Raw genomic sequence first — 25194 nt, forward strand, 5'->3', positions numbered from 1 at the left:
CTTCAACATACGGATTTTGGAGGGGTACACAATTCAGTCTGTAGCACAGAGTTTATAGACTGCAAGGAAATTCTGAAGTGTTTTGGCCTTTAGGTTTTGTTCTAGCTGGGAACTAAGTGTTTTGGAAATAAAATACTCTATTTTTTCCCTAAGAGAATAAAGTAATTAATCATATTTTACATTTCGTGATACCTGAAATGTTAAGTGTTCAAAGTTGGATGGGTTAACATGCCTGCAGCTAATCTATCTTGATTTTTGCAGCCAGAGATACCTCTCTATTCAGTTAGAAAGTTGCCTAGTGTGTGTGTGTCTGTGTGCATGAATTTGAGGGGGGAGGTATATGCAGATTGCTTTACTCTTGGTATGATGCATGTTTCTCTAAGAGGAATCATTAACAGTAATCCATTACGAAAACTGGTCTTATAGAGCAGTGAGCTGTGAATTCACTCATTTTGAGGCTTTCATTTTAAATGAGATTTGAATTTCCTTTTTAGAAAATTGCTTCTAGACGGTCCTGGAAAGTTTGGAAACCTATTTTGTTTGTTGTCCCTTAGTTATTTTGATAGGGCTATGGAGGAATGGAGACAGTTCCACTGTGACCTTAATGACCTCACACACTGGATAACAGAAGCTGAAGAGTTACTGGCTGGTACTTTTGCTCCGGACGGTGGTCTGGACTTAGAGAAGGCCAGGATACATCAGCAGGTGAGTGCTTTCTGTAAGAGGCTGGAAACTTGGCTTATTTAGTATGCACCATTTAAGACAGGTTTTAAAAGGAGGGGCCTACAATATTAATTTCTCAGGGGTATACAGACAATCTGTCATTTTTGTTCCAGTTCTAGTTTTCAGTTTTAAAGGTCTAAGAAAGAAATAGTCTTCCAATTTAAATTAGAAATTTAAAGAAATTTAAATAAAAATACTCTTTAGTGAAAAATATGAAAACAATTTTATTTTTAAAATTTTATATTCAGAACTTATAAAATTTTATACTCAAGACTCTATCAAGGACAAAAAGATATCTGTATACCTCACCTTTATTTTCTATAGTTAAACACTTAGAGATCTTATTTTTCTTTGTATCATTGATCATTATTTTAAAAGTAAATTATTTTTTGAGTTATATCAGGGCAGCTGCTCATGTAAGTCTAATTCAGTCTTGGGAAAATAGAACACAATAGCTAAATCAGTTCTGCTGATAGTAATAGGTGTTTAGAAATAATGGTCAAAATTTCAATTTACCCTTGTTGAGAATATTTTCTCTTTTATTAATTTTTAAAAATATATTTAGTGTAGAAGGTTTATGAGGAGTTAGAGAATGCTTTTATTTTCTCATAAATATGTTAATACATTTTTCTTATTTTTAGAGTCATAGAGAAGTACTTAAATTTGACTTTAAAATATCCTTTCTTAATCCGTTGCTTAAAAATTTACAGACCAGTGAAGCAGTGTCTCAATAAAATGCACATTGAGGTTTACTTACATATGGTAGGACATAATAATATATGGGAGTAGAGGATTTAAACAGTTTTTTAAGAGACACTTTCAAGCCCGTGTTTAGAGGATAAGGAATTCACTTTAATCAAGCATGATTGATGCTTATATGTCAATACAAAAAGCTGTTATTTATTTTATGTTATTAGGCTGCTCTCTTTCGTTGTATTTTGCCTGATGACATTCCTAAGAGTGGGTTAGATTTCAAAATAGATTTCATTTAATCTGTTGATTGAAATGTAATTAAAGTGTTAAAAATGCCTTTTTCATATACATAAAATATCTTTCCAGGGTTTTGTTTCTCTAACACTTATATTGACACCACTCCGTGGTACCTGAATGGATTCACTGCCTCAGAACAATTTAATGTAGCAGTGGAGTTAATCTTGAGTGGTTCTCTGTTACAGGAACTCGAGGAGGGGATCAGCAGCCACCAGCCGAGTTTTGCAGCACTAAACAGAACGGGGGATGGGATTATACAGAAACTCTCCCCGACAGATGGAAGCTTCTTGAAGGACAAGCTGGCAGGTTTAAACCAACGCTGGGGTGCAATCGCTGCAGAAGTGAAGGATCGGCGGCCAAGGTGATTAAGCCGTGATAACTCAAGGGCAAGGGGTGAGGGTATTTGGGCAGAACCTTTTGAGATACAAGATGATGAGTTCCAAGTCCTTTTTATCATTTGATACTGGGGGAGGGTATGGCTATTCCAGTATTCTTGCCTGGAGAATCCCATGGACCGAGGATCCTGGCAGGCTACAGTCCTTGGGGTTGCAGAGTCAGACATGACTGACTAACACTTTCACTTTTTGCTCTCACAAGGGTTTTGTTGACGTTTAAGACCTCCACTGTCCCACATTCTGTATTTTTGTGTTTCTATGTTTAGAAGGCTATCCATAGTCTAACTTTTCTACTCGGATATATAAAAAAATCTTCATTCCTCTGTTTTTCTGACTGTTTATTATGACACAGTGACTCTGTGACAGGAACTTGATGTAGGTGGAGGAACACTCTGGACTCTGGCTGAAGATGAGGGTTTCAGGGCAGGATTCTCCCTCCCTCGCTTCCTGACAGGGTCTCTGGGTCTTGATGAGGAATCTGTCTCACTGAGGAATTCTTGGTGTCTGAGGGTGCCCTGTGTCTTTATACATCAGTACTGTGTACATAATACAGTTCCTCATCTATATGACATAGTAAATATAATTTATATTGTGTTTTTATGTCAGATTATGTTGCACTGCCCCACATATTATTAATACTTCTGGTTGCAAACATGTTTGATTACCAGTGAATATAATACTCAACATTGCACATTTTATTTCATGTATTACTTTACCATTATTTGAAATTATGTTTGAGACAGTCAGGATTTAATGGATGATTCATATTTTGCTTAATACATTTCATCTTCAGAGGGTGAGTTAATGATAGTTTTGGTTTAAAATCTCCGAGATATTTTTTTCTGATAATTTTAACTCTGTAGATGATATATTATTTTAGTGATAAATTATTGTTTTGTTAAAGGCTAATCTAATACTTTATCAGGTTCAGTATTATACTATAACATAAAATATTGAACTTTGAGTAATTGGCTTGTGGCTACTTTTTAAAGATTTATTCTCTTTTATTGTAAAAATAATACATGCTTGTTACAAAAGAGCTTTTGCCTACTTTAGAAAAATTTTTATTTGTTTATTTATTTAAAATTTTTGGCTGTGCTGGGTCTTTGTTGTTCCTTGGTCAACTTTTCTCTAGTTGCAGCAAGCAGGGGCTACTGTCTAGTTGGAATGTGCAGGCTTTTTATTGTGGTGGCTTTTCTTGTTGCAGAGCACAGGCTCTAAGGACACACGGGCTTCAGTATTTGTGGCTCATGGGCTTCAGAGTGAGAGCTCAGTATTTGTGGCACATGTACTTAGCTGCTCCATGGCACGTGGGATCTTCCTGGACCACGGATGGAACTCGTGTTCCCTGCATTGGCAGGTGGATTCTTTATCACTGGACCACCAGGGCAGTCCTGGCAACTGTTTATAAACTAACATCATCTTTTATTTTGTGTGGTTTGGTAAAAGTCAGATCATAGTTTGTGTGTCTTGATTGAGAGGTTGCCATGTGGCAAAGACAGCATTTGGCCTCATTTAATCCTCACAACTACCCTGTGAGGGGGCTGTTTAGATCCATTGTACAGCTTTGGAAACGGAGGCTTAGAGTGGAGAAGTGAAGTATTAATAACTGTCCAGGGTCTCATAGAAAGTTAGTGACAGTACTTAATCTCATGAATACTGTGCGTGTAAAAGGTGGGTAGACCTGAGTTTTCTGGCTAAGTTTCCTCCTCTGTGAATGAGAACTGGGGTATCTTCTCAGAGGAGTGTCATGAGGATTAAAGGAGACACTTTCGTAAAAAGCTTATGCTCTATCTATTCATACTAAACACTCAGAATATCTAGTTCAGTTAGAGTAAGCTAACCTATGACTTATTCTCCAAGCATGATATTGCTGAGTTTTGCCAATGATTGATTGAATGATTTGATCAGTATTTATGAAGTTTGTGTTTAGCACAGGGGATACAAGTATGACTAAGGATCTCAGAGGAACTATGGTGAAGAAAATGTTTAAAGGAAAAAATAATCTGATGTGTTTAAAGGGCACATTATTATTATAAGAAGATAGTGTATTGTCATAGACTCAGGGGTGATGGGCTGTGGAATTTAGACATCCAGGGGAGGGATCCTGAAGCTGGTTTTGAAGAATTTATAGCAGTTTCCTTTAAATTCTTCTTAGGGATAGTCTTGTAGAGAAAAGGTAAAGAACAGGGAAGGCGGGAGGCATGAAATAGTGGGACTGAGTAAGAAATCTGTGAAGGTTAGATGGTGAGAAGGGCTCGGGGGCCAGGGGCATGGTGGGGAGTCCTGTAGGATTTTATGTGTCATGCTAATGATTCGGCACTGCCAGGAGATCAAACCAGTCAATCCTAAAGGAAATCAGTCCTGAATATTCATTGGAAGGACTGATGCTGAAGCTGAAGCTCCAATACTTTGGCCACCTGATGTGAAGAACTGACTCCTTAGAAAAGACCCTTATGCTGGGAAAGATTGAAGGCAGGAGGAGAAGGGGACGACAGAAGATGAGATGGTTGGAAGGCATCACCAACTCAATGGCCATGACTTTGAACAAGCTCTGGGAGTTGGTGATAGACAGGGAAGCCTGGCCTGCTGTAGTCTATGGGGTCACAAATAGTTGCACACGACTGAGCAACTCAACTAAACTGAATGAGTCGCCAGGGAGAGTCCCTCTAGCTTGAAAATGATCTCTTCCAGGTCTTTTTAAGGAAAAAGATGTACTTGCTGGTATGGTATTAGCAATAACTGTAGAAATTTCCGCAATCAGTTTCAAATGGATCTCTGTGGACTATGGTAATTATTGCTTCTGGGACTGACATGGTAAATAAAGCTAAAAGATGCTCAACTCACTTTTTTGAGAAGAGGAAAGAATAATTTATCACTTCTCTAGCATCTTGTATTTTAACTAAAACAATGTTTGCTTTCATAAATTCATGTTTAACTTTAGGTTTGAATTTGTCTTAAATTGGGGTCACCTTGCAATTTTATGGGCTTATTATGTGTACTGTTATTACTCATTGAGAAATAGCTCAATTTATTTTGTACTGAGTGTCTGTTGTTAAATATTTGCACAGTTCAGCAACTTATGCTGTTATTCCTTAATGAGCAATTGTTATCTACTGTTTGAACATGAATTTATAACTTGTTTTTACTTAGTGATAACATTTAAAATGTAGATTATATTTAGCTAGTTTGCAGATGAAAATTTTGTGTGACTCAAATATGTCGTATTGAAATTACTTGATAATGTTAGTTTTCCTCATAGATGTATTTTCAAAATACTACATCAGTTGTGATTATGAAACACTGAAAATTTAAATTGCTACTTTTTTTTGAAACACAGGGTCAATAGTAGTATTTTAATTGTTTCCGGTTGTTATTTAAAGACTCTTCGATACAGAGGGTAAATTACATGTTTGGGTTCTGGTAGTCTAAACAATTCATATATAGGTTTATTTATTTATTTATTTAAATCTTGAAGCAGTGTTCTCTCCTGATGAATACTTAAAAATGAAAACTTAAGTTCCTGTGGAGTTTAGTCTCTAAGTCATGTCCGATACTTGCAACCTCTTAGCCTAGCCCGCTAGGCTCCTCTGTCCATGAGATTTTCCAGGCAAGAATACTGGAGTGGGTTGCCATTTCCTTCACCAGGGGATCTTTCCAACCCAGCGATCGAACCCTGGTCTCCTGCATTGCAGGCAGATTCTTTACCGACTGCGCTGCTGGGGAAAGATATGATTCTGTAGTGATTATCATTAATTTTTTTAAATTAAAGGTTATTTACAATGTTGTGTTAGTTTCAGGTGTACCACAAAATGATTCAGTTATGCATATACATATATATATCTATTCTTTTTAGATTCTTGTCTCTTATAGGTTATTACAAAATACTGAATATAGTTCCCTGTGCTATAGAGTAGGTCCTTGTTGGTTGTCTATTTTATATATGGTAGTGTGTATATGTCAACACCAAACACCTAATTTATTCCTCGCCCTTTCCCTTATAAGATGTTTTTAAACATTAGAATACTCTCCTTCAAATATCACTGACTATTAAATATATAAGATTTATTTAGCATTTTACTCTATATGTATTGCATCATTGTGTTAGGTGTATTTGTGATTAAAAAGAAAAAATTATAGCCACAAAAATGTAAATTCTTATTAGGGATGACATAATGTAATTCATTTTAAAAATTACATTCTATTTTTAAGCCAGCAGCTAATAGCAGGAGCTATAGAAGTGATACCACCACCAAGTTCTAAATAGCTTTCAAACTCTTTCTTAAAAATACGTAATCTTGTTTGTCAAATGAGTTCTAATCATATTCTCATCTTTTGACAGATGGTTTATATAATTATAAATGTTATTCTTATAACATTAAAAGATGTAATTAAGGCAGTTTCTTTTTTATATTCATATGACTGTTTCCTTATGTCCTTTAAAACTTTGGCTTTGTTTTTTTCTAGACCCTTTTTTTGTAACTTGGTGCTGTATTCAAATATAATGCTTATTTTAATGAGCTCATCAAATTCCCATTTTTCTTGTCTTTCCTAATATTTCTAAAAATTTCCCATTTTGGTATCTTGCCTTGTTCTTGCTCTTTCTTTCCTATGAATAAAATAGAGTAATAGTTGCCCCCTAATGTGAATGTCATATAATGATACCTTTCTATCTCCATGGAGTACTCAAAGAGAATTATGTATTTTTCCTTATTATTTTAGATAAAGACATTTTTCATGTTTTCTTCTTAAAGCCTCCATTATGCTGTACGGTGGTGTCTAGCTTTAAAAAGTCCTTTGTATGAAATTTCTACATAGTTTTTATGATGAAAGAAGACAACATTCTTTAGCTTCAGTGTTTTCTAATTTAATGAAGGGAGAAATCTTATTCTTATATTTGCATATAAGCTTGCAAAATGTATACATTACTGTTATTACTCATTTAGAAATACATGTTAAAATAATTGATAACATATTAAGATAATTTTTTTGTGTGTGGCATATTTAGTCAGAATATGCAATGCAGATATATAATGTTCTAGTTAATTGGTTAATTTTTTCAATATTTTTTAATAATATGTCCTTTTAGGTTAAAAGGAGAAAGTAAGCAGGTGATGGACTATAGAAAAAGACTAGATGAGATTATCTGTTGGTTAACAAAGGCTGAGAATGCTGTCCAAAAAAGATCAACTACTGAACTGGAAGAAAACCTGCAAGAATTAACGGTAAGTGATTTATTTGTCTCTATATTTGCTGATGCTTTTTTGATGCATGAACATTTACACTAAAAATAAGATATTGCATGACTAAAGAAGAAAAGGGGAAGAAGCTTTGTATTTGTGGTAAGAGTGGTGAACTTTAAAGAGGAATATCTTTTTTTTTTAAATTTAAAGAGCAACTGTTATTTCCTCATTGCAGAGGTAAGGCTTCACTTATGTAAAAGTGATGTCATGTGGGTCTAAGTATTGAACCAAAGGACTTTGGAATGTTTTAAACAGACATCATCATTTTAGAATATAATAATGTTGTGAAGTAGTTTTTTCCTTTTGGGTTTAGAAGATTGTTAATTACTGATTACTATCTATAAAATGAGTTCTACAAGAAGACTCTAAGTGACATGAGAGTTACTGCAGCTTATTATGGACTTAGTGTCACAGTTGTATTAATTAAATTTTCTTTGTTGATCTGCAACCAGCAAGAATTGTTTAAAATTGTATAGGTGTATAACATACATAAAATACATAAAAGTATATAGGTATGTTGTTAATAATATACCCAAATGTCCATACGTTTTTATATTCACAAATTTTATATTTTTTTGTGTTAAGAATTAAAGTACTTGCAGAGCAATAAGCAAAATGTGCTTACATTTTTATTAAACAAAAGAAATTGTGTGTGAGTGCGACTGAACTGAACTGAACTGATAGATACGTACACATGCATGCAACAAAGAATACCTAAAATGATACCCACTAATCTGATTAGAGATTTTGTCTAAAGGAATATGATTGAGGTATTTGGGGAAAGAAAATTTTAATACTGATGAAAAATACATGGCAAGTGGTTATTAAGTTTTCATTTCAAAATCTGACAAATATCTAACAAGCTTGTTTGTGTTTTTTATAAAAGTTTCAGTAGTTTTCTTGGAATATGCCTTTTGTAAACAATTTGGGGTCAGTCTTAAGGGTTAGGACAGTATATTGGGATAGGTAGACATGCACGCATAAAATGCTTCTGTTGTTTCTGGGGATTTTTTGGCCTTTCATTAGAATAAACATCATTTTTATTATTTATCTCAGAACAGAATATTAAGTTGTCAATGTCCATATGATTTTATATGACCCTGTTAAGAGGTGCAGAGTTGGGACTAGTAATTCATGTTCACACAGTGCATACTGAAAGTGGGAGTTCATTCCCGGATTAATTACAGTTTGTTAATGTCAGTTCAGGCTTCTTAGAAGTTTATTTTCCATTTAAGAAATTAAAGGTCCACATTTATAGGACTATTTCCCATAGAGATTTCTAACACAGTTCTTGATCTTTCGCTGGTATGACAACCTTTTAACCATACCTCTGTTCTGACTCCTTTAGGACTTAGCCCAGGAGATGGATGTACAAGCTGAGAAACTCAAGTGGCTGAATAGAACTGAATTGGAAATGCTTTCAGATAAAAGTCTGAGTTTACATGAAAAAGAAAAGGTTTCAGAGAGTTTAAGAACTGTAAATTCATCATGGAATAAGGTGTGCGTTAAGAATTACTGTGATACTTTTCTCATGTTTATTGATTTTGTTCTCAAAGAAGTGGGATTATGCAACTGTTTTAAGTATACCCAAATATAGGCACATTTTACTAATGCTTACTAGTATTGGTAATTATGCTTTTTTCATCTGTCATAGATGGAAGCTTATGTTCTCAAATAATACTTATTTCACTTGGGATTTTTTGGTATAGAAGATTTGTATGTTATTAAGTAATGAGTATATATTAGAATTAGGCAATAAAATGCTAATAATTATGCTCTGAAAAATTAAAGCATTAAAATAACTTTGTGATATTGCATGTGATTTTTCATATATATAGATTTATTTCAAATGATTTTATTCATTCAGCATGTATTTACTAGGTTCCAAGTAGGTTGTAATGGTATGTGGCTACCAATATGATTAAGATAAAGTCCTTTTTCTCATACCATTGCTTCTTTTGCAATTCCATCAGAGGTAAAGTAATAGATTTCTATTTATTTTGGCTTGGACACATAGCATAATGGGGCTTCCCAAGTGGCCCAGTGGTAAAGAATCCACCTGCCAATGCAGGAGATGCAAGAGACCCAGGTTTGATCCCTGGGTTGGGAAGATCTCCTGGAGTAGGAAATGGCAACCCACTCCTGTATTCTTACCTGGGAAAGCCCGCGGATAGAGAAGCCTGCTGGGCTACAGTTTGTGGTGTTGTGAAGAGTCGGACACGACTGAGCAGCTGAGCACATACTCAGTAAGAAGTCTGTCTGGGACATTGAACAGATATGTTTCTGTCTTGGTTTGGACAGGACCCATATCAGTTATTTTTCTTCCTCTCCATCCTTTTAAAATGATAGCCATGCTTCTGTATCTGATGATTTAGGTGCTTTATTGATCTAACCTCTCTGCTTGAGAACTACTGTCTTGATGGGTCACTGTTACTGATGACTCACACAGCTGCATCTCTGGCCTTGCCTCTCTCCACATTTAGACTTCATCACAGGTGCGTGCTGAGCATCTGTACTCTGATATCTATGATATCTAACAGGCAATGATGCTAACATACAAGACTGAGTACCTGACTCCACCTCCCTCTGGGGTCTTAGTTTACTTTTCCCAGCTCAGTTACTGGTAATCACATCCTTATTATGGTTTTATCCCAAAACTCTGGACTCAGATTTACGACATGTGAATTCTATCTCAGTGAAAAGCAAACAAACGAATAAACCCTGGAGTCACCATCATCAGCTTCTCTTCAAAATTCCTGTCTCCTTGGTGGATGGTTTGAATGGAAGGCTACATGAGTAGATACACAAGAAGGCAAATGGAGCAATTTTAACAAATGTTGATATTGAGTGGCACATGGGTATTCCCTGGGCAATTCTTTCATCTTTTCTTCATTTCAGTTCAGTCGCTCAGTCGTGTCCGACTCTTTGTGACCCCATGAATCATAGCACGCCAGGCCTCCCTGTCCATCACCAACTCCCGCAGTTCACTCAAACTCATGTCCACAGAGTCGGTGATGCCATCCAGCCATCTCATTCTCTGTCGTCCCCTTCTCCTCCCACCCCCAATCCCTCCCAGCATCAGAGTCTTTTCCAGTGAGTCAACTCGTCGCATGAGGTGGCCAAAGTATTGGAGTTTTAGCTTTAGCATCAGTCCTTCCAGTGAATACCCAGGACTGATCTCCCTTAGAATGGACTGGTTGAATCTCCTTGCAGTCCAAGGGACTCTCAAGAGTCTTCTCCAGCACCGCAGGTCAAAAGCATCAATTCTTTGGCGATCAGCTTTCCTCACAGTCCAACTCTCACATCCATACATGACCACGGGAAAAACCACAGCCTTGACTAGACGGACCTTTGTTGGCAAAGTAATGTCTCTGCTTTTTAATATACTATTTGGGTTGGCCATAACTTTCCTTCCAAGGAGTAAGCGTCTTTTAATTTCATGGCTGCAATTTTCTTAGGTTTGCAAAATTTCATAACCTTGGCCACTTCTTACTGCCTCCATGGCCACTAAGTTGTTTCCTGTGTGATCATCATTGCTGTCATCTCTTGCGTGATTCCTGCCATGGCCACTTCATTAGCCTCCCTTTTGCCTCACTTTTCCCTTTGTCAGTCCCTTCTTAACAAAGCAACCGAAGTATTTGTTAAGAATCATTCAAGTCAAGTAAATCCCCTGAGAAAAACCCGATAATAGTATTCCGTCTCATTCAGAGTAATGGCCAAAGTCCTTAAGGTGGCTTGTGAGGCTGATCGTGTTCTCGCCTCCCGTTATCTCCCTGACTTCATCTGCTACACTCTCTCCTTGCTGTTTTTCAGACATGTTGGCCCCGTGTCCAACATGCCAGACTCAGCTTGTGCATATTCAGTTGGAGCACATGTATTTATTTAAGTCAGAGGATGTCAGTGGGTATTGTGTAGGATAGGGCATGGTGGTCACTTTGGGAGCACAATGTCAGACAGAGCTTCCTTTATCACAGGACTTCACATAGATTCTACACTAATTATGTGAGTTATGAGCCTCTAAGACCAAGCAAAAGCAAGGCTTATCATGTAGAGAATTTCAACAGACACATTTTAGGAAATACTAATCTGGAATTTTTCATTCATTCATGCTTTTATTTGCTCAATAGGATTTTACTGGGCTCTCATTTTATGCCAGGTATCATTTTAAGTACTGGAAATGTAGCCAAGAGTATGAAAATGCATCTTAACCCAAAGAGCTCATTGTGGGTGAGGCAGGTAGATAAGCCATTATAACAAGGAGGTATCTGTGGGAATATAAAAGTGGAGAACCTACCTAACTTTGGGTAGTAGCCATGGAAGGTTTTGTGGCGTTCATATCCAAGCTAATTTACTAAAGATGAATGAGTGTTAGTCAGATGGAGGATTGGAGGGAAAGACATTGCAGGGAAAAGAAGCATAAGTGACAGGAGCTAGGGGAGACAGAGAGTGAAAAGGATGTCAAGGAGACAGGTGATGAATACACACTTGGGCATATCTGAATATACAGTTGACAGGAGGAGTATGAGTGAAGATATGTTTTGGAAAGTCATCAGTCTCTTAAAACTCCACTTGATAAATGAAGCAATTAGAAACCAGGACCCAGGGAGAGAGGCAAGGGTCAAGCATAGAATATCTGTCACAGAGGTGGGAGTAAAATCACCATTGTAAAATACTAAGAGAATCAAGGGAGAGGGAGTGGCAGCATTAAATATTGTACAGGAGCAGGCCAGCTAAGACTGGATGACGTTCTTAATGTCAGCTGGGGGTCAGGCAAGACCGCAGTGGATAGTGAAAGTGGATACAGAAGCTTAGGCATTGAGGAGGGGCAGGAAAACGGCAGCGAGATCATTTAGAAGAATGCGTTCTTTTGAAAATATCATCATCCATTTTTAAATACTATTCTCTTTCTGTTTGGCCTGATGCTGTAGATATGCAGAGAAGTGCCTGGCGTGCTGAAGGAACGCTTCCAGGATCCCTGTTCTATTGCTCAGACGAGAATTGCTGGTAAGATAGTTTATTCCTTCACAAAATTTTTTATAAACATAGCAGAATTTTATGATTATGAGCATTGTATGTGAATTAGGAAAACTTATTTAAAAACACAATGCAGGTATGACTTATTATTCTGCTTTCAATCATTTGAAAAGAATGTCTTCTCTAAACACAAGATGTATTTCACTGTCTAGTGTGTGCAAGGCGTTTCCTCTCATAGGAAGTAAGAGTTTTAGCCTTTCTTGAGGCCAGTGTGGAACCTGAGCCCCAAAAGAGCTTACTGAAGGCGAGGGAGAGGCAAGGTGGGGACGTTGGGCTAATAGTTTTCTAGGGACATGAAGCTTTTCAGCAAATCAACGGTGAGTCATTGTGTTAGCATGTTCTGGATATGTGTAACTAGGCATTGATGATGACTGAAAACAAAAAGTTTGGATACCCCTGGGAGCAGGAGTTGGGGATTTGGAAGAGGTGTCCATCTCAGGGAGGCTGTTTGTGGACAAAAGCTGATCACTTAGGGGAATGAAGAGCGTTTTCTCACTATTCATTTCCTTCTCTTTGCTGAGACTAGAGTGCAGGCTACTGCCCCATAGCCACTGTGACCTCTGCTAATTAATCACTGCTTCGCAAGCTCTCTGAACCACCTTGGCCGGCTCTCCTGCTGTTGAGTCACCAGGCAGAACCTCAGACGTGATTACCCTGTCTGCTTCCTGTGTGCCAGCTGCTGCTTCTTCTTTTCCTCCTCTGTCCTCCTGCTCTTCCTCCTGCTCCTTCTACCCCTCCTCCTCCCCACTCTTCTCACTACTCCCCCGTTCTTTCTCCTGTTCCCCTTCTGGAGTCAGAAACTGATGAATGACAAGACTTTTTTTTTTTTTTTTGAGGTTGGAAGCTTGTCCAAGGCCAAGTTTGTACACAGTTTATAATTGTATTTCCCAATACCTTGTACAGGAAATACCTGGTGCCTGATTGGTTTTGTCGATCAAGATCCAAAACACTTGGATTAGCATTTGGGTCCTGCTGCTTTGTCACCTCAAGTTCAACTCCATAACCATAGGGAAAAGGCCTGATGCATTTTGCAAAAGCACATTAGGTTATCATTTAGAAGAATGCTTTCTCTTTTGAAAATATCATCATCCGTATTCATGTACTATTCTTTTTCTGTTTGACCTGATGCTATAGATTTGCAGAGAAGTGCCAATGACTTACATCATTAGGTAACATCATTATGGCAAAGGAGCAGGGAAAATTTGAATGCATATTTAAAAGTACAAAAAACACAGCATTGTAAATCAACTATGCTCCAATAAAAATTTAAAAATATATATCCAAACAATAAAAATAAAAAATAAAGTACAAAAAGCTGCCAGCAAAACTACACCTTGCATTAGGTGGGCAGTTTATTCTTCATAAGATATTCCTCCCTGAAGTGTGAAACCTGAAGCTAATTCTAGTGTGTTCTGTGCCTCCTATACAGTATTTTAATTTAGATTTTTATTATTCCTTTAAAAAGTATATTAAAAAATAAAAGTTAACTGTTTTAAAGTGAACAATTCAAGGACATTCCACAGTGTTGTGCAGCCACCGCCTCTATCTACTTTGAAAATATTTCCATCACTCCAGAATAAAAACTCTTACTCAACAGTTTGTCCCCTTTCCCTTCTAGCCCCAACCCCTGGCAACCACAAATCTGTGTTCTGTCTCAATGGGTTTATCTGCTCTGGATATTTCCTGTAAATGCGATCATACCGTGCTTTTTTCACCTGTGTATTGTCTTTGAGGTCTATACATGTTAGCTTCTTGCTAACTACACTCAAGATGGGCATTCAGCCCTGAAGACCAACCTACTGCACTTTCTTCTGAGTGCCCCTTGCTCATTTCTCTACTAATGACCTCATCTCATTTTTAAAAACTAAAGTGCTGTTTGTTCAATGAGGTCTTCTTTTTCCCATCACAGACTCACTCTACCTACCTACCTGTGTACCCACAAACTACATGCTTTCTTCCTATTCAGTGGAAGAGTTATGTCCATTTCAAAGACCATCTTCTCCTCCACTTGTGCTGTGGATCACGTCTTCTCTTGAGTTTAACTGATCCTCTCTGTCTCTTCTCTGCTGGATCCTTCTCATTAGCATACATCTTGTTGCTTGTAGCTCTAGTAGAGTTATTTAAAATGATGTATATTATTTCATGGCATGGGTATACCTCAATTCTCAGAACTTTATTCTCTAGCTAGCGAACTTTCTTCTCTAGCTTTCTTCTCTAAAGTGTCCCATGACTTTAGACACTTTACAACTTTAGGTAATTTGGCCAATTCTTAGGCCAATGCACTTGGAGTCACCCTTGACTCTTCTCTGGGTTTCATATCCAATCCATTGCCACTTTGTGCCAGTTCCATGGCCCATCCCAACTACTTCCCTGGTCTTAAACTATTTATCTTTCATGTAGATTGTTGGAATATTCTCCTAACTTACTGTTCAGATTCTATTCTTATCTTACCTCTCATTGATTATTCTGATAGCAGCCAAGCAGTAGCTCTAGAAAACAAGTTTGATGCTTTATTCCTTTGATCTCAGTCTTTTAATCACTTCCACCATACATAAGTGATTTCTACTCCCTTACCATGGTCCAGAAGACCATGTATGATCTGTCTGCTACCTATCTCTGTAATCCCATTTCTTATCACTTTTTCCTTTGTTCATTCTGCTTCAGACACACTGGTCTTCTTGCTGTTTCTAATGTGTCAGAAACATTTCCATTTATGGCCCTTGTGCTTGCTATTTCTCCTTTCTTTCTTATCCACATGTCCTTCCCTCAGTTGTTACATGTTTCACATACTCACTTCACTTAGTTCTCATGTATTCCCTTTTTAGCTGGGCCTTTCCTGATCTGAGCACCATAACTCAGTTACATCCTCTCTCCAAGATCCATCCTGTCTCTCTCCAACTTCTTGCATTAGATTTACTGTATGCCATATATCCATCCCTGGTGGCTCAGATGGTGAAGAATCTGCCTGCAGTGAGGGAGACCCAGGTTTGACCCCCTGGGTCAGGAAGATCCTCTGGAGAAGGGAATGACAACCCACTCCACTATTCTTGCGTGGAGAATTCCATGAACAGAGAAGCCTGGCAGACTATAGTCTGTGGGATTGCAAAGAGTTGGACATAACTGAGCAACTAACATTTTTACTTTCATATATCCATCCACTCCCACTAGAATGTAACCTCCACGTGGTCAAGGCCTTTGTCTTACACGTTCCCATCCCTGTAGCATCTAGTCAAGTACCTTGCATATAGTAGGTTCTTAATAGATGTTGATGAAGCAATGGATGGATAATGTAGGTGGTTTTCAATTTTTTAAAACTACAGAGAGTAACAGTGAGGATTAGGCAGAATGATGTGTGAGTTATTCTCCAGGATATATCATGGTGATTTACTGGGGTGACCACGGTGAATATGGGCAACTTTACTTTACTAACTGAAGTCTAGACTAGTTGTTCCAGATTACCTATCCACCTGCTGAATATGAACCTTTCCACTCATTGTTCTGCATTATTTTCAGCACTCCTAACATTTTATCCCCAGGACTCCTGTATGCTTTTAAAAATTATTGATTACCCCAAAGACCTTTTGTGTGTTATGTTTATCAGTGTTTACCTAATTAGAAAGTAAAATTGAAAAATTTCAAAGATTATTTGTTTGTTAACTTGTTCAAATGACAATAATAAAAATACATTCTGTCAATAAAATATTTTATAAGATATTAACATAAGAAAATGTATCTTCCAAAACAGAAAAAATCAGGAAAGTGACAGCATTTACATTTTGAAAACCTTTAAATTTCTGGCATAAGTGAAGAAACTTGGATTCTTGTATCGGCTTCTGCCTTTGCTCAGTTGTGATATCATATATCTTGTAGCCTTGAGTAAAATGACACTTTACATTTGAGAAAGAGTGAGTGGGAAGAGGCAAATAACTTATGATGATGATGCTTATGGTTTAGGCATCCACATTCCTTAGAAGGATCTCTCAGGACCCAGAGATCCCCAGACATCACATTTGGAACTTGTGACATGTGGAGATAGGGTGCTTGATTTTAATTTGTGTTTCCTCAGTTACCTGTGTGCTTGAGCCTTTAAAAAGTATGTTTATTGTCTTTGTTATTTCCTCTTCTGTGGATTGCTGGTTGATGTCTTTTGAGTTTTAAAAAAATACTAATTCCTTGTCTGGAATGTGCATTGCAAATGATGAGTAAGTGAGGAAAGTTGCTCAGTCGTGTCCAACTCTTTGCGACCCCTTGTGACCCCATGGACTATACAGTTCATGAAATTCACCAGGCCAGAATACTGGAGTGTATAGCCTTTCCCTTCTCCAGGGGGATCTTTCCAACCCAGGCAATGAACCCAGGTCTCCCGCATTGCAGGCAGTTCTTTACCAGCTGAGCCACAAGGGAAGCCCAAGAATATTGGAGTGGGTAGCCTATCCCTTCTCCAGCAGATCTTCCCGACCCAGGAATCAAACCAGGGTCTCCTGCATTGCAGATGGATTTTTTACCAACTGAGTTATCAGGGAAGTCCTACCTTCTCCCTTAATCTGTGGCTTTTAAAATTTTTGTTTGTGTTACTAGTTTCAGAATTCTTAAACATTAGTGATCTATTAATAGCTTTCTTTTTTGTGGTTTATTTTAGAGCTCCTTTAGTCCTCTGAAATCATAAAGACATTCTTCTATATTTTACAGTTTTAGTTTTCATATTCAGGTCCTTCATTCCACAGAGAATTAGCTTTTCTAAGGTGCATATAAGATCAAAATCTGTTCTATTACCTTCCTACTGCAGCCATGGGTCACGACTTTTCCAGCATCACTTATTGACCAGTGAATTCTTCTTCATTGATCTGCAGTGTAGTCTCAGCCAAGGTCAGGTTTCTCTGCCACCTATGCATTGTGGTTCTTCTCTTCTCATGGTCTATTTGAATGTTTGAATCTATAATACTCAAAGTTAATCATTCATTATTAGCTGAGAAATACAACTAAATATCTGGTAGGGCATAATCCTCTATCCAAAAAAATTGTTTTGACTGTTCTTGACCTTTTTCTTTCCAAATTAATTTTAAAATCAGAGATCAAGTCAAGTTACAAACCTGTTGGGGTTTTCCTAAACATTTCCAACTTTTAAGGAAAAAGACTTGGCAATGAGTAGTAAATACATTAAATGTTTTCATATTTTTTACTCTAGTGATTCTGTTTTGGAATTATCTACTAAGATGGCAGTCAGAAATGTAAAGATATAAAATTACAAAGAAATGTGAAGACACAAAAAGATACATCTTACAAGTTCTTATTTTTCTAGTTTTGTTGCTTTGTTTTTGCAAGTTCTTTTTTTTTTTTAAATTCAGTTCAGTTCAGTTCAGTTCAGTCACTCAGTCGTGTCCGACTCTCCGCGACCCCATGAATTACAGCACGCCAGGCCTCCCTGTCCATCACCAACTCCCGGAGTACACTCAAACTCATGTCCACAGAGTCGGTGATGCCATCCAGCCATCTCATTCTCTGTCGTCCCCTTCTCCTCCCGCCCCCAACCTTTCCCAGCATCAGAGTCTTTTCCAGTGAGTCAACTCGTCGCATGAGGTGGCCAAAGTATTGCAGTTTCAGCTTTAGCATCAGTCCCTCCAATGAACATCCAGGATTGATCTCCTTTAGAATGGACTGGTTGGATCTCCTTGCAGTATAAGGGACTCTCAAGAGTCTTCTCTAACACCACAGTTCAAAAGCATCGATTCTTCGGCGATCAGCTTTCTTCACAGTCCAACTCTCACATCCATACATGACCACAGGAAAAACCATTGCCTTGACTAGACGGACCTTGGTTGGCAAAGTAATGTCTCTGCTTTTTAATATACTATCAAGGTTGGTCATAACTTTCCTTCCAAGGAGCAAGCGTCTTTTAATTTCATGGCTGCAATCAGCATCCGCAGTGATTTTGGAGCCCAAAAAAATAAAGTCTGACACTGTTTCCACTGTTTTTCCATCTATTTCCCATGAAGTGATGGGACCAGATGCCATGATCTTTGTTTTCTGAATGTTGAGCTTCAAGCCAACCTTTTCACTCTCCTCTTTCACTTTCATCAAGAGGCTTTTGAGTTCCTCTTCACTTTCTGCCATAAGGGTAGTGTCATCTGCATATCTAAGGTTATTGATATTTCTCCCAGCAATCTTGATTCCAGCTTGTGCTTCTTCCAGCCCAGCGTTCCTCATGATGTACTCTGCATATAAGTTAAATAAGCAAGGTGACAATATACAACCTTGACGTACACCTTTTCCTATTTGGAACCAGTCTGTTCCATGTCCAGTTCTAACTGTTGCTTCCTGACCTGCATACAGGTTTCTTAAGAGGCAGGTCAGGTGGTCTGGGATTCCCATCTCTTTCAGAATGTTCCACAGTTTATTGTGATCGACACAGTCAAAGGCTTTGGCATAGTCAATGAAGCAGAAATAGATGTTTTTCTGAAACTCTCTTGCTTTCTCCATGATCCAGCGGATGTATCAAATATTTATTGGGCATCTACTATGTGCCAGGTATAGTTCTAACTGTCAGGGATTCATCGGTAAATACACATAAGTGAATGAAATACATGGTATGTTAGAAGAGAAACGGAGAAGTGTGAGAGAGATTGTGCCACTAAGTTGGCTGTGGAACACTTGAAGAAATCAGGCGTGCTCAGAGAACATTGAGATTTTAAAAAGAGCGGCATGAGACCTCATTTGGAAGATGACAAGTAAGCAAAGACTAAGAGCAAAATCACTTTTGTTGAATTTCTTTAACATTCCTTAATATTAAGAGTATTCTTATGTTCTCTGACTTTCAGTGTTGTGACTGGAATTTGAAAGTATCCTTGATAGATATAACTGTACCTGTGTTATGTTGATAATAGCTTACCTGAAAACTGACAAGTGGTAACCACCTAGGTATAAAAAGTTTGTTTTAAAGCTTTCAGAACAATGATTTCTAAACTCTTTTTGTTCTTTAGAAAAACAAAGAGTTAAAAGTATTACTAACCACTGTATAATGCTGTTAATTAAATTTATTGATGGGACGGATCCTGATTTATCAAGCTTTTCTCTGAACTTGGAATATTATAGCTAAACATTTATATATGGCTGATCAGCCTCTACATATGGACAGAAGAAAAGCAAAGTAATCACATACAGTTTAGGTCAAAACTTGACCATTTAGGGAAGGAAAGGGTTAATCTAGATTATCTGAATTGACTTTGATAGATGACCAGAAAAATATCTTAATTTTCAGGTCCCTTAGAGCCATGAATGGAAGCTAGATTTTAATGTATTTACTGATTTCTTTTGATTGGCAGTGGCTCTATGGAATGTTGTGTTGAGAAGGTACATCTTAAGTCATTGAGAAAAACTGTTATTGTTAGAAATGTCTGTGATGCAAAGAAAGAGGACAAAGAGACAGCCCTTGTGCCAAGTATTCATCAGCTTTGACCTACATTGGCAGAGTTAGCTTATGTGCCACATCAAATCTGTGGGCCCAGCATGTCAAGGTTTTGTAAAAGCAAAACCAAGGGCTTGTGCTTTCTGTGCTTGTAAAATCTGTACTGAAAATCAGTGAGCAGGAATGGACTGAGTCAGTAATCTATAAGCTTCAATCACAGAGAAGAAAGACTAAAGTCTATGTCTTTAAGTGAGTGTCATAAATCTAAGTGGAAAATATGGCAGGTGGACAGCCCAAAATGACATTCTTGTGTTAGAACCTGTGCAGATCAAGAAAGGCAACTAAAAACAGGAATATTCAGGACCTGTCCATTAAGTGAACTGAGTGGAATTCTGCCAGCGGGTGTTTCCTCGTCATAGTCCCACTTTTCGTGAGGTGCTTGCATCCTCCACCCTTCTTTGTTGCCTGGGAGAGGCTGTGCTCAGCATCTGGCACTAATAGAAACATTAGAATTGCAAAGTCTTTTAGCTTATTATGACTAACTTCGAGTTTCATACCCTATTACATTGCCTTTTCAAACCTAGTTTTTTCCCCCACTTTGATTGAGAAATAACTGACATATATCACTGTATAAGTTTGAGGTGTATAGCATGATGGTCTGATTCACATGTATTGTGAAATGATTATCATAAATGGATCATCTTCTCATATAGACATAATTAACAAAAGAAAAGAGAAAGAAATTTTCTTCTTATGGGGAGACCTCTTAGGATTTCCTCTCTTAGCTTTTCTGTTTCTCACACAGCAGGGTTAACTACAGCCTTCATGGTGTACATTACGTCCCTCGTGTTTATCTTGTAACTGGAAGTTTGTACCTTTTGACCACCTTTTCTAATTTCCCCTCCCCTCCCCCTTCACTTCTGGTAACCACAGGTCTGATTGATCTCTTTTCCTATGAATTTTTTTCCCCTCATTTGGATACCACATATAAGTGAGATCATACAGTATTTGTCTTTCTCTAGCTGACTTACTTTACTTAGCATAATATCTTCAAGGTCCATCCATCTTGCCTCAAACGATAGGATTTTCTCATTTTTTTATATATGAGTTATATGTATGCATATATATTTCAGTATTCACCTCTTAGCAGATATATGGTTTGCAAATATTCTTTCCTATTCTGTGCATGTTGTCTTTTCTCTTTGTTGTATGGATGGTTTCTTTTGCTGTGTAGAAACTTTTTAGTTTGATGGTAGTCCCACTTGTTGAAGAAGGCAATGGCAAGCCACTCCAGTACTCTTGCCTAGAAAATCCCATGGATGGAGCAGCCTGGTAGGCTGCAGTCCGTGGGGTCGCTAAGGGTCAGACACGACTGAGCGACTTTACTTTCACTTTTCACTTTCACACATTGGAGAAGGAAATGGCAACCCACTCCAGTGTTCTTGCCTGGAGAATCCCAGGGAAGGGGGAGCCTGGTGGGCTTCCGTCTGTGGGGTCACACAGAGTCGGACACGACTGAAGTGACTTAGCAGCAGCAGCAGTCCCACTTGTTCAGTTTTTATTTTGTTGCTTATGGTTTGTGTTCTTCAGGTGTTATATTCAAAGAGTCAATACCATGACCTGTGTCAAGGAGCTTTATTTCCTCTGTTTTCTTCTAGGAGTTCCATAGTTTTAGGTCTTACATTTAAGTCTTTTGCAAGTGGTGTAAGACATAGGTCCAAATTTACTCTTTTACAGGTGAATGTCCAATCATCTTAGCATCGTGTATTGAAAAGACTGTCTTTTCTCCATTGCATATTCTTGGCTCCCTTGTCAATTATTAGTTGGCTGTATCTGCAAATCTTTTTTAAAGTAAAAGTTCAAGAGGAGTCTAAGTATTTAGCTATAAGAAAAGGGGTGACTAAAAGTTAGTGACTATAAATAAAGATTATTACCTAGATATTCACAATGATGTTTATTAAAATGACTAATACTCATGTTATAAAGTTAAATAAAAAAAAGGTAATTACAAATAAATTGGCTTTATAATTAAAGCAAAAACATCCTGACAAAATGAAATAACACTCCTAATTTTCTCATGGTTGATGTATTTTTTAAAATTTTCTCTTGATATCAGTCTTAGTTACTGTTAGTTGCTTTTGAATGATTGCTGCCCTCGAATAGGCTGTGTGCATGCTAAGTCACTTCAGTTGTGTCCGACTCTGTGCAACCCTATGGACTGTAGCCTGCCAGGCTCCTCTGTCCATGGGATTCTCCAGGCAAGAATACTGGAGTGGGTTGCTATGCTGTCCTCCAGGGGATCTTCTCAACCCAGGGATTGAACCTGCTTTTTTATTTCTGTCTCCTGCATTGGCAGGTGGGTTCTTTACCATTAGTGCCACCTGGGAAGCCCAAAATATGGTGAGACTGTCTTTAATTAGCTTTATTGCAGCCATAAGTCTTATAGATACTTCAGGAAATAACATTGCCATTTCAGTATTAAAAAAGAAAAAACGAGGGAGGGTATGTATGTGTTCTTATGACTGATTCTTGTTGTTGTGTGGCAGAAACCACCACAACATTGTAAAGCAATTATCCTCCAATTAAAAATTTAAAAAGCCTCTTTCAATCATTTTACTTACTTAAACTAAAATTTACATAAATACACATATACGTACATCTTCATTATATCACCAATATCAGATTATCCTGCTGTGTTATTAACACCTTGCTTCATTTTTAATTTCAGCTCATCCCAGTGTCCAAAAGGTGGTGCTAGCATCATCTGCATCAGATATTCCTGTCCCATCTCCTCGTACTTCAGAAATTTCAGTTCCTGCTGATCTGGATAAGACGATAACAGAACTAGCCGACTGGCTGGTATTGATCGACCAGATGCTGAAGTCCAACATTGTCACTGTCGGGGATGTAGAAGAGATCAATAAGACAATTTCGCGAATGAAAGTAGGTACCTAGTATAAAGGTTTGTCATGGAAACACCACAGCACAGGAGTAGACAAAATCTGTTTGGATCGCTTTTGTTTATCTTAAACTCTGGGAGAATGCTGCTGCTGCTGCCAAGTCACTTCAATCGTGTCCAACTCTGTGCGACTCCATAGATGGCAGCCCACCAGGCTACCCTGTCCCTGGGATTCTCCAGGCAAGAATACTGGAGCGGGTTGCCATTTCCTTCTCCAATGCATGCGTGCATGCTAAGTTGCTTCAGTTGTGTCCAACTCTGTGCGACCCCATGGACAGCAGCCCACCAGGCTCCTCTGTCCACGGGATTCTCCAGGCAAGAATACTGGAGTGGGTTGCCATTTCCTTCTCCACTGGGAGAATGAGCTTAAAAAATTTTTTTTGTTTTAAAGTGTTTCTTTCCCATTTAATCTGCGGTGGTTTCATCCCACTGAATTAACTCACATAAATCATTTAAGCAGCACTTCTTAGGAACAGGAAGGCCACTGAAAGAAGGCAGGATGCTTTCAACAAAATTTTCCATCATCTGTCCCTTTGCTTGATGAGTCGCACTTCCACTGTGAGGTGTCAGAGTGACGTTCTTCAACACCAACAAAGGATGATCTCCTTGGGCCGGGGCTCTGGGTATTTCACATCCAGTGCTGCCACCTTAATGAGCCCAGTCTGAAGGGCTTCTGCCAGGGCATCTTGATCAACTAGCAGACCTATGCTGATGTTGATGAGGATGGCAGTGGGCTTCATTAACCTGTTCCCATCTCCCGATCAGGACCTGGGTCTGGGGTGTCAGGCACACAGCCAACATCACAAATTTCAACTGCTGAAGCAGGTCACCCAGCCTCTCACAGTACATGGTCCCAACAGCTTCCTTCTCCTCCAATTTTCAGTACTCTTCTGTTAATAAACTGCTTTTGGGGCTTCCCTGGTGGCTCAGATGGTAAAGTGTCTGCCTGCAATGCGGGAGACCCGGGTTTGATCCTTGGGTCGGGAAGATCCCCTGGAGAAGGCAATGGCAACCCACTCTAGTATTCTTGCCTGGAAAATTCCATGGATGGAGGAGCCTGGTAGGCTACAGTCCATGGGGTTGCAAAGAGTCGGACATGACTAAGCAACTTCACTTCACTTTCACAAGTAAAACAGCTATGCTTGTATCTGGAAAGCAGCACCTCCAAAATGATTAAATAGGGGGACTCTGCGTGGGAGTGAACAGCGACGAGCCCTTCCTCAGCAAAATTATCATCTCTGTCCACTCCAAGCCCCGGTGGCACTGCAGAAGCTCAGATGCCAATTACCTGACTGGAGAGGCAGTAGGTCTGAAGCAGGCCGGCCCTACTGGGTCGCCTCCAACACGCTTACGACATGGACTGCCCCCACTCCCCCAGTCCCTCAGAACTGAGCTGTAGACTCTGTTTTTACGAGATGAAACTGACGTCCCAAATCTGGCTGTATCAGTATAAATGTTAACTGGTGTTAATTTAGTCCCTAGTGTCATGTAGGCATTTGTTGAAGTGCCTTTTAAACCTGTATTTCATAATGAGCTAATTTAATTGTTGACATCATCAGTGAGACTCTCCTGACTATAATTTTATTTCCATACATATGCCATTTGATATCAATTTTAAAGTTCTTTCTCCATATTCAGTGTATTTTTGGTCCTGGACTATGTGTTATCTCAGTTCAATTTAGTTCAGTCGCTCAGTCGTGACCTACTCTTTGTGACCCCATGAATCACAGCACGCCAGGCCTCCCTGTCCAACACCAACTCCCGGAGTTCACCCAGACTCATGTACATCAAGCTGGTGATGCCATCCATCCATCTCATTCTCTGTCGTCCCCTTCTCCTCATGCCCCTAATCCCTCCCAGCATCAGGGTCTTTTCCAGTGAGTCAATTCTTCGCATGAGGTGGCCAAAGTATTAGAGTTTCAGCCTCAGCATCAGTCCTTCCAATGAACACCCAGGACTGGTCTCCTTTAGATGGACTGGTTGGATCTCCTTGCAGTCCAAGGGACTCTCAAGAGTCTTCTCCAACACCACAGTTCAAAAGCATCAATTCTTTGGTGCTCAGCTTTCCTCACAGTCCAACTCTCACATCCATACATGATCACAGGAAAAACCATAGCCTTGACTAGATGGACCTTTGTTGGCAAAGTAATCTCTCTGCTTTTTAATATGCTATCTAGGTTGGTTATAACTTTCCTTCAAGGAGTAAGCGTCTTTTAATTTCATGGCTGCAATCACAATTTGCAGTCATTTTGGAGCCCCCCAAAATAAAGTCTGACACTGTTTCCACTGTTTCCCCATCTATTTCCCATGAAGTGATGGGACCAGATGCCATGATCTTAGTTTTCTGAATGTTGAGCTTTAAGCCAACTTTTTCACTCTCCTCTTTCACTTTCATCAAGGGGTTTTTGAGTTCCTCTTCACTTTCTGCCATAAAGGTGGTGTCATCTG

The 25194-nt window shown here is 38.6% G+C and overlaps 1 protein-coding gene across 10 annotated transcripts in view; it reads left to right on the forward strand.

The window, feature by feature from the left end:
* Window positions 1-25194, forward strand: part of UTRN (utrophin) — a 567941-nt gene that overhangs the window by 248393 nt on the left and 294354 nt on the right. For all 10 annotated transcript variants that reach the window (XM_055433618.2, XM_055433617.2, XM_055433621.2 and 7 more), the window contains 6 exons: window positions 555-705; window positions 1899-2074; window positions 7198-7333; window positions 8700-8849; window positions 12280-12355; window positions 22516-22730. In XM_055433618.2, coding sequence (XP_055289593.2) covers window positions 555-705; window positions 1899-2074; window positions 7198-7333; window positions 8700-8849; window positions 12280-12355; window positions 22516-22730 — 904 coding nt within the window. The remainder of the gene's footprint in view (window positions 1-554; window positions 706-1898; window positions 2075-7197; window positions 7334-8699; window positions 8850-12279; window positions 12356-22515; window positions 22731-25194) is intronic.

The sequence above is a fragment of the Moschus berezovskii genome, chromosome 10 (genome assembly GCF_049115385.1).
Source record: "Moschus berezovskii isolate FMDL1 chromosome 10, NW_MosBer_1.0, whole genome shotgun sequence".
Lineage (NCBI taxonomy): Eukaryota > Metazoa > Chordata > Mammalia > Artiodactyla > Moschidae > Moschus > Moschus berezovskii.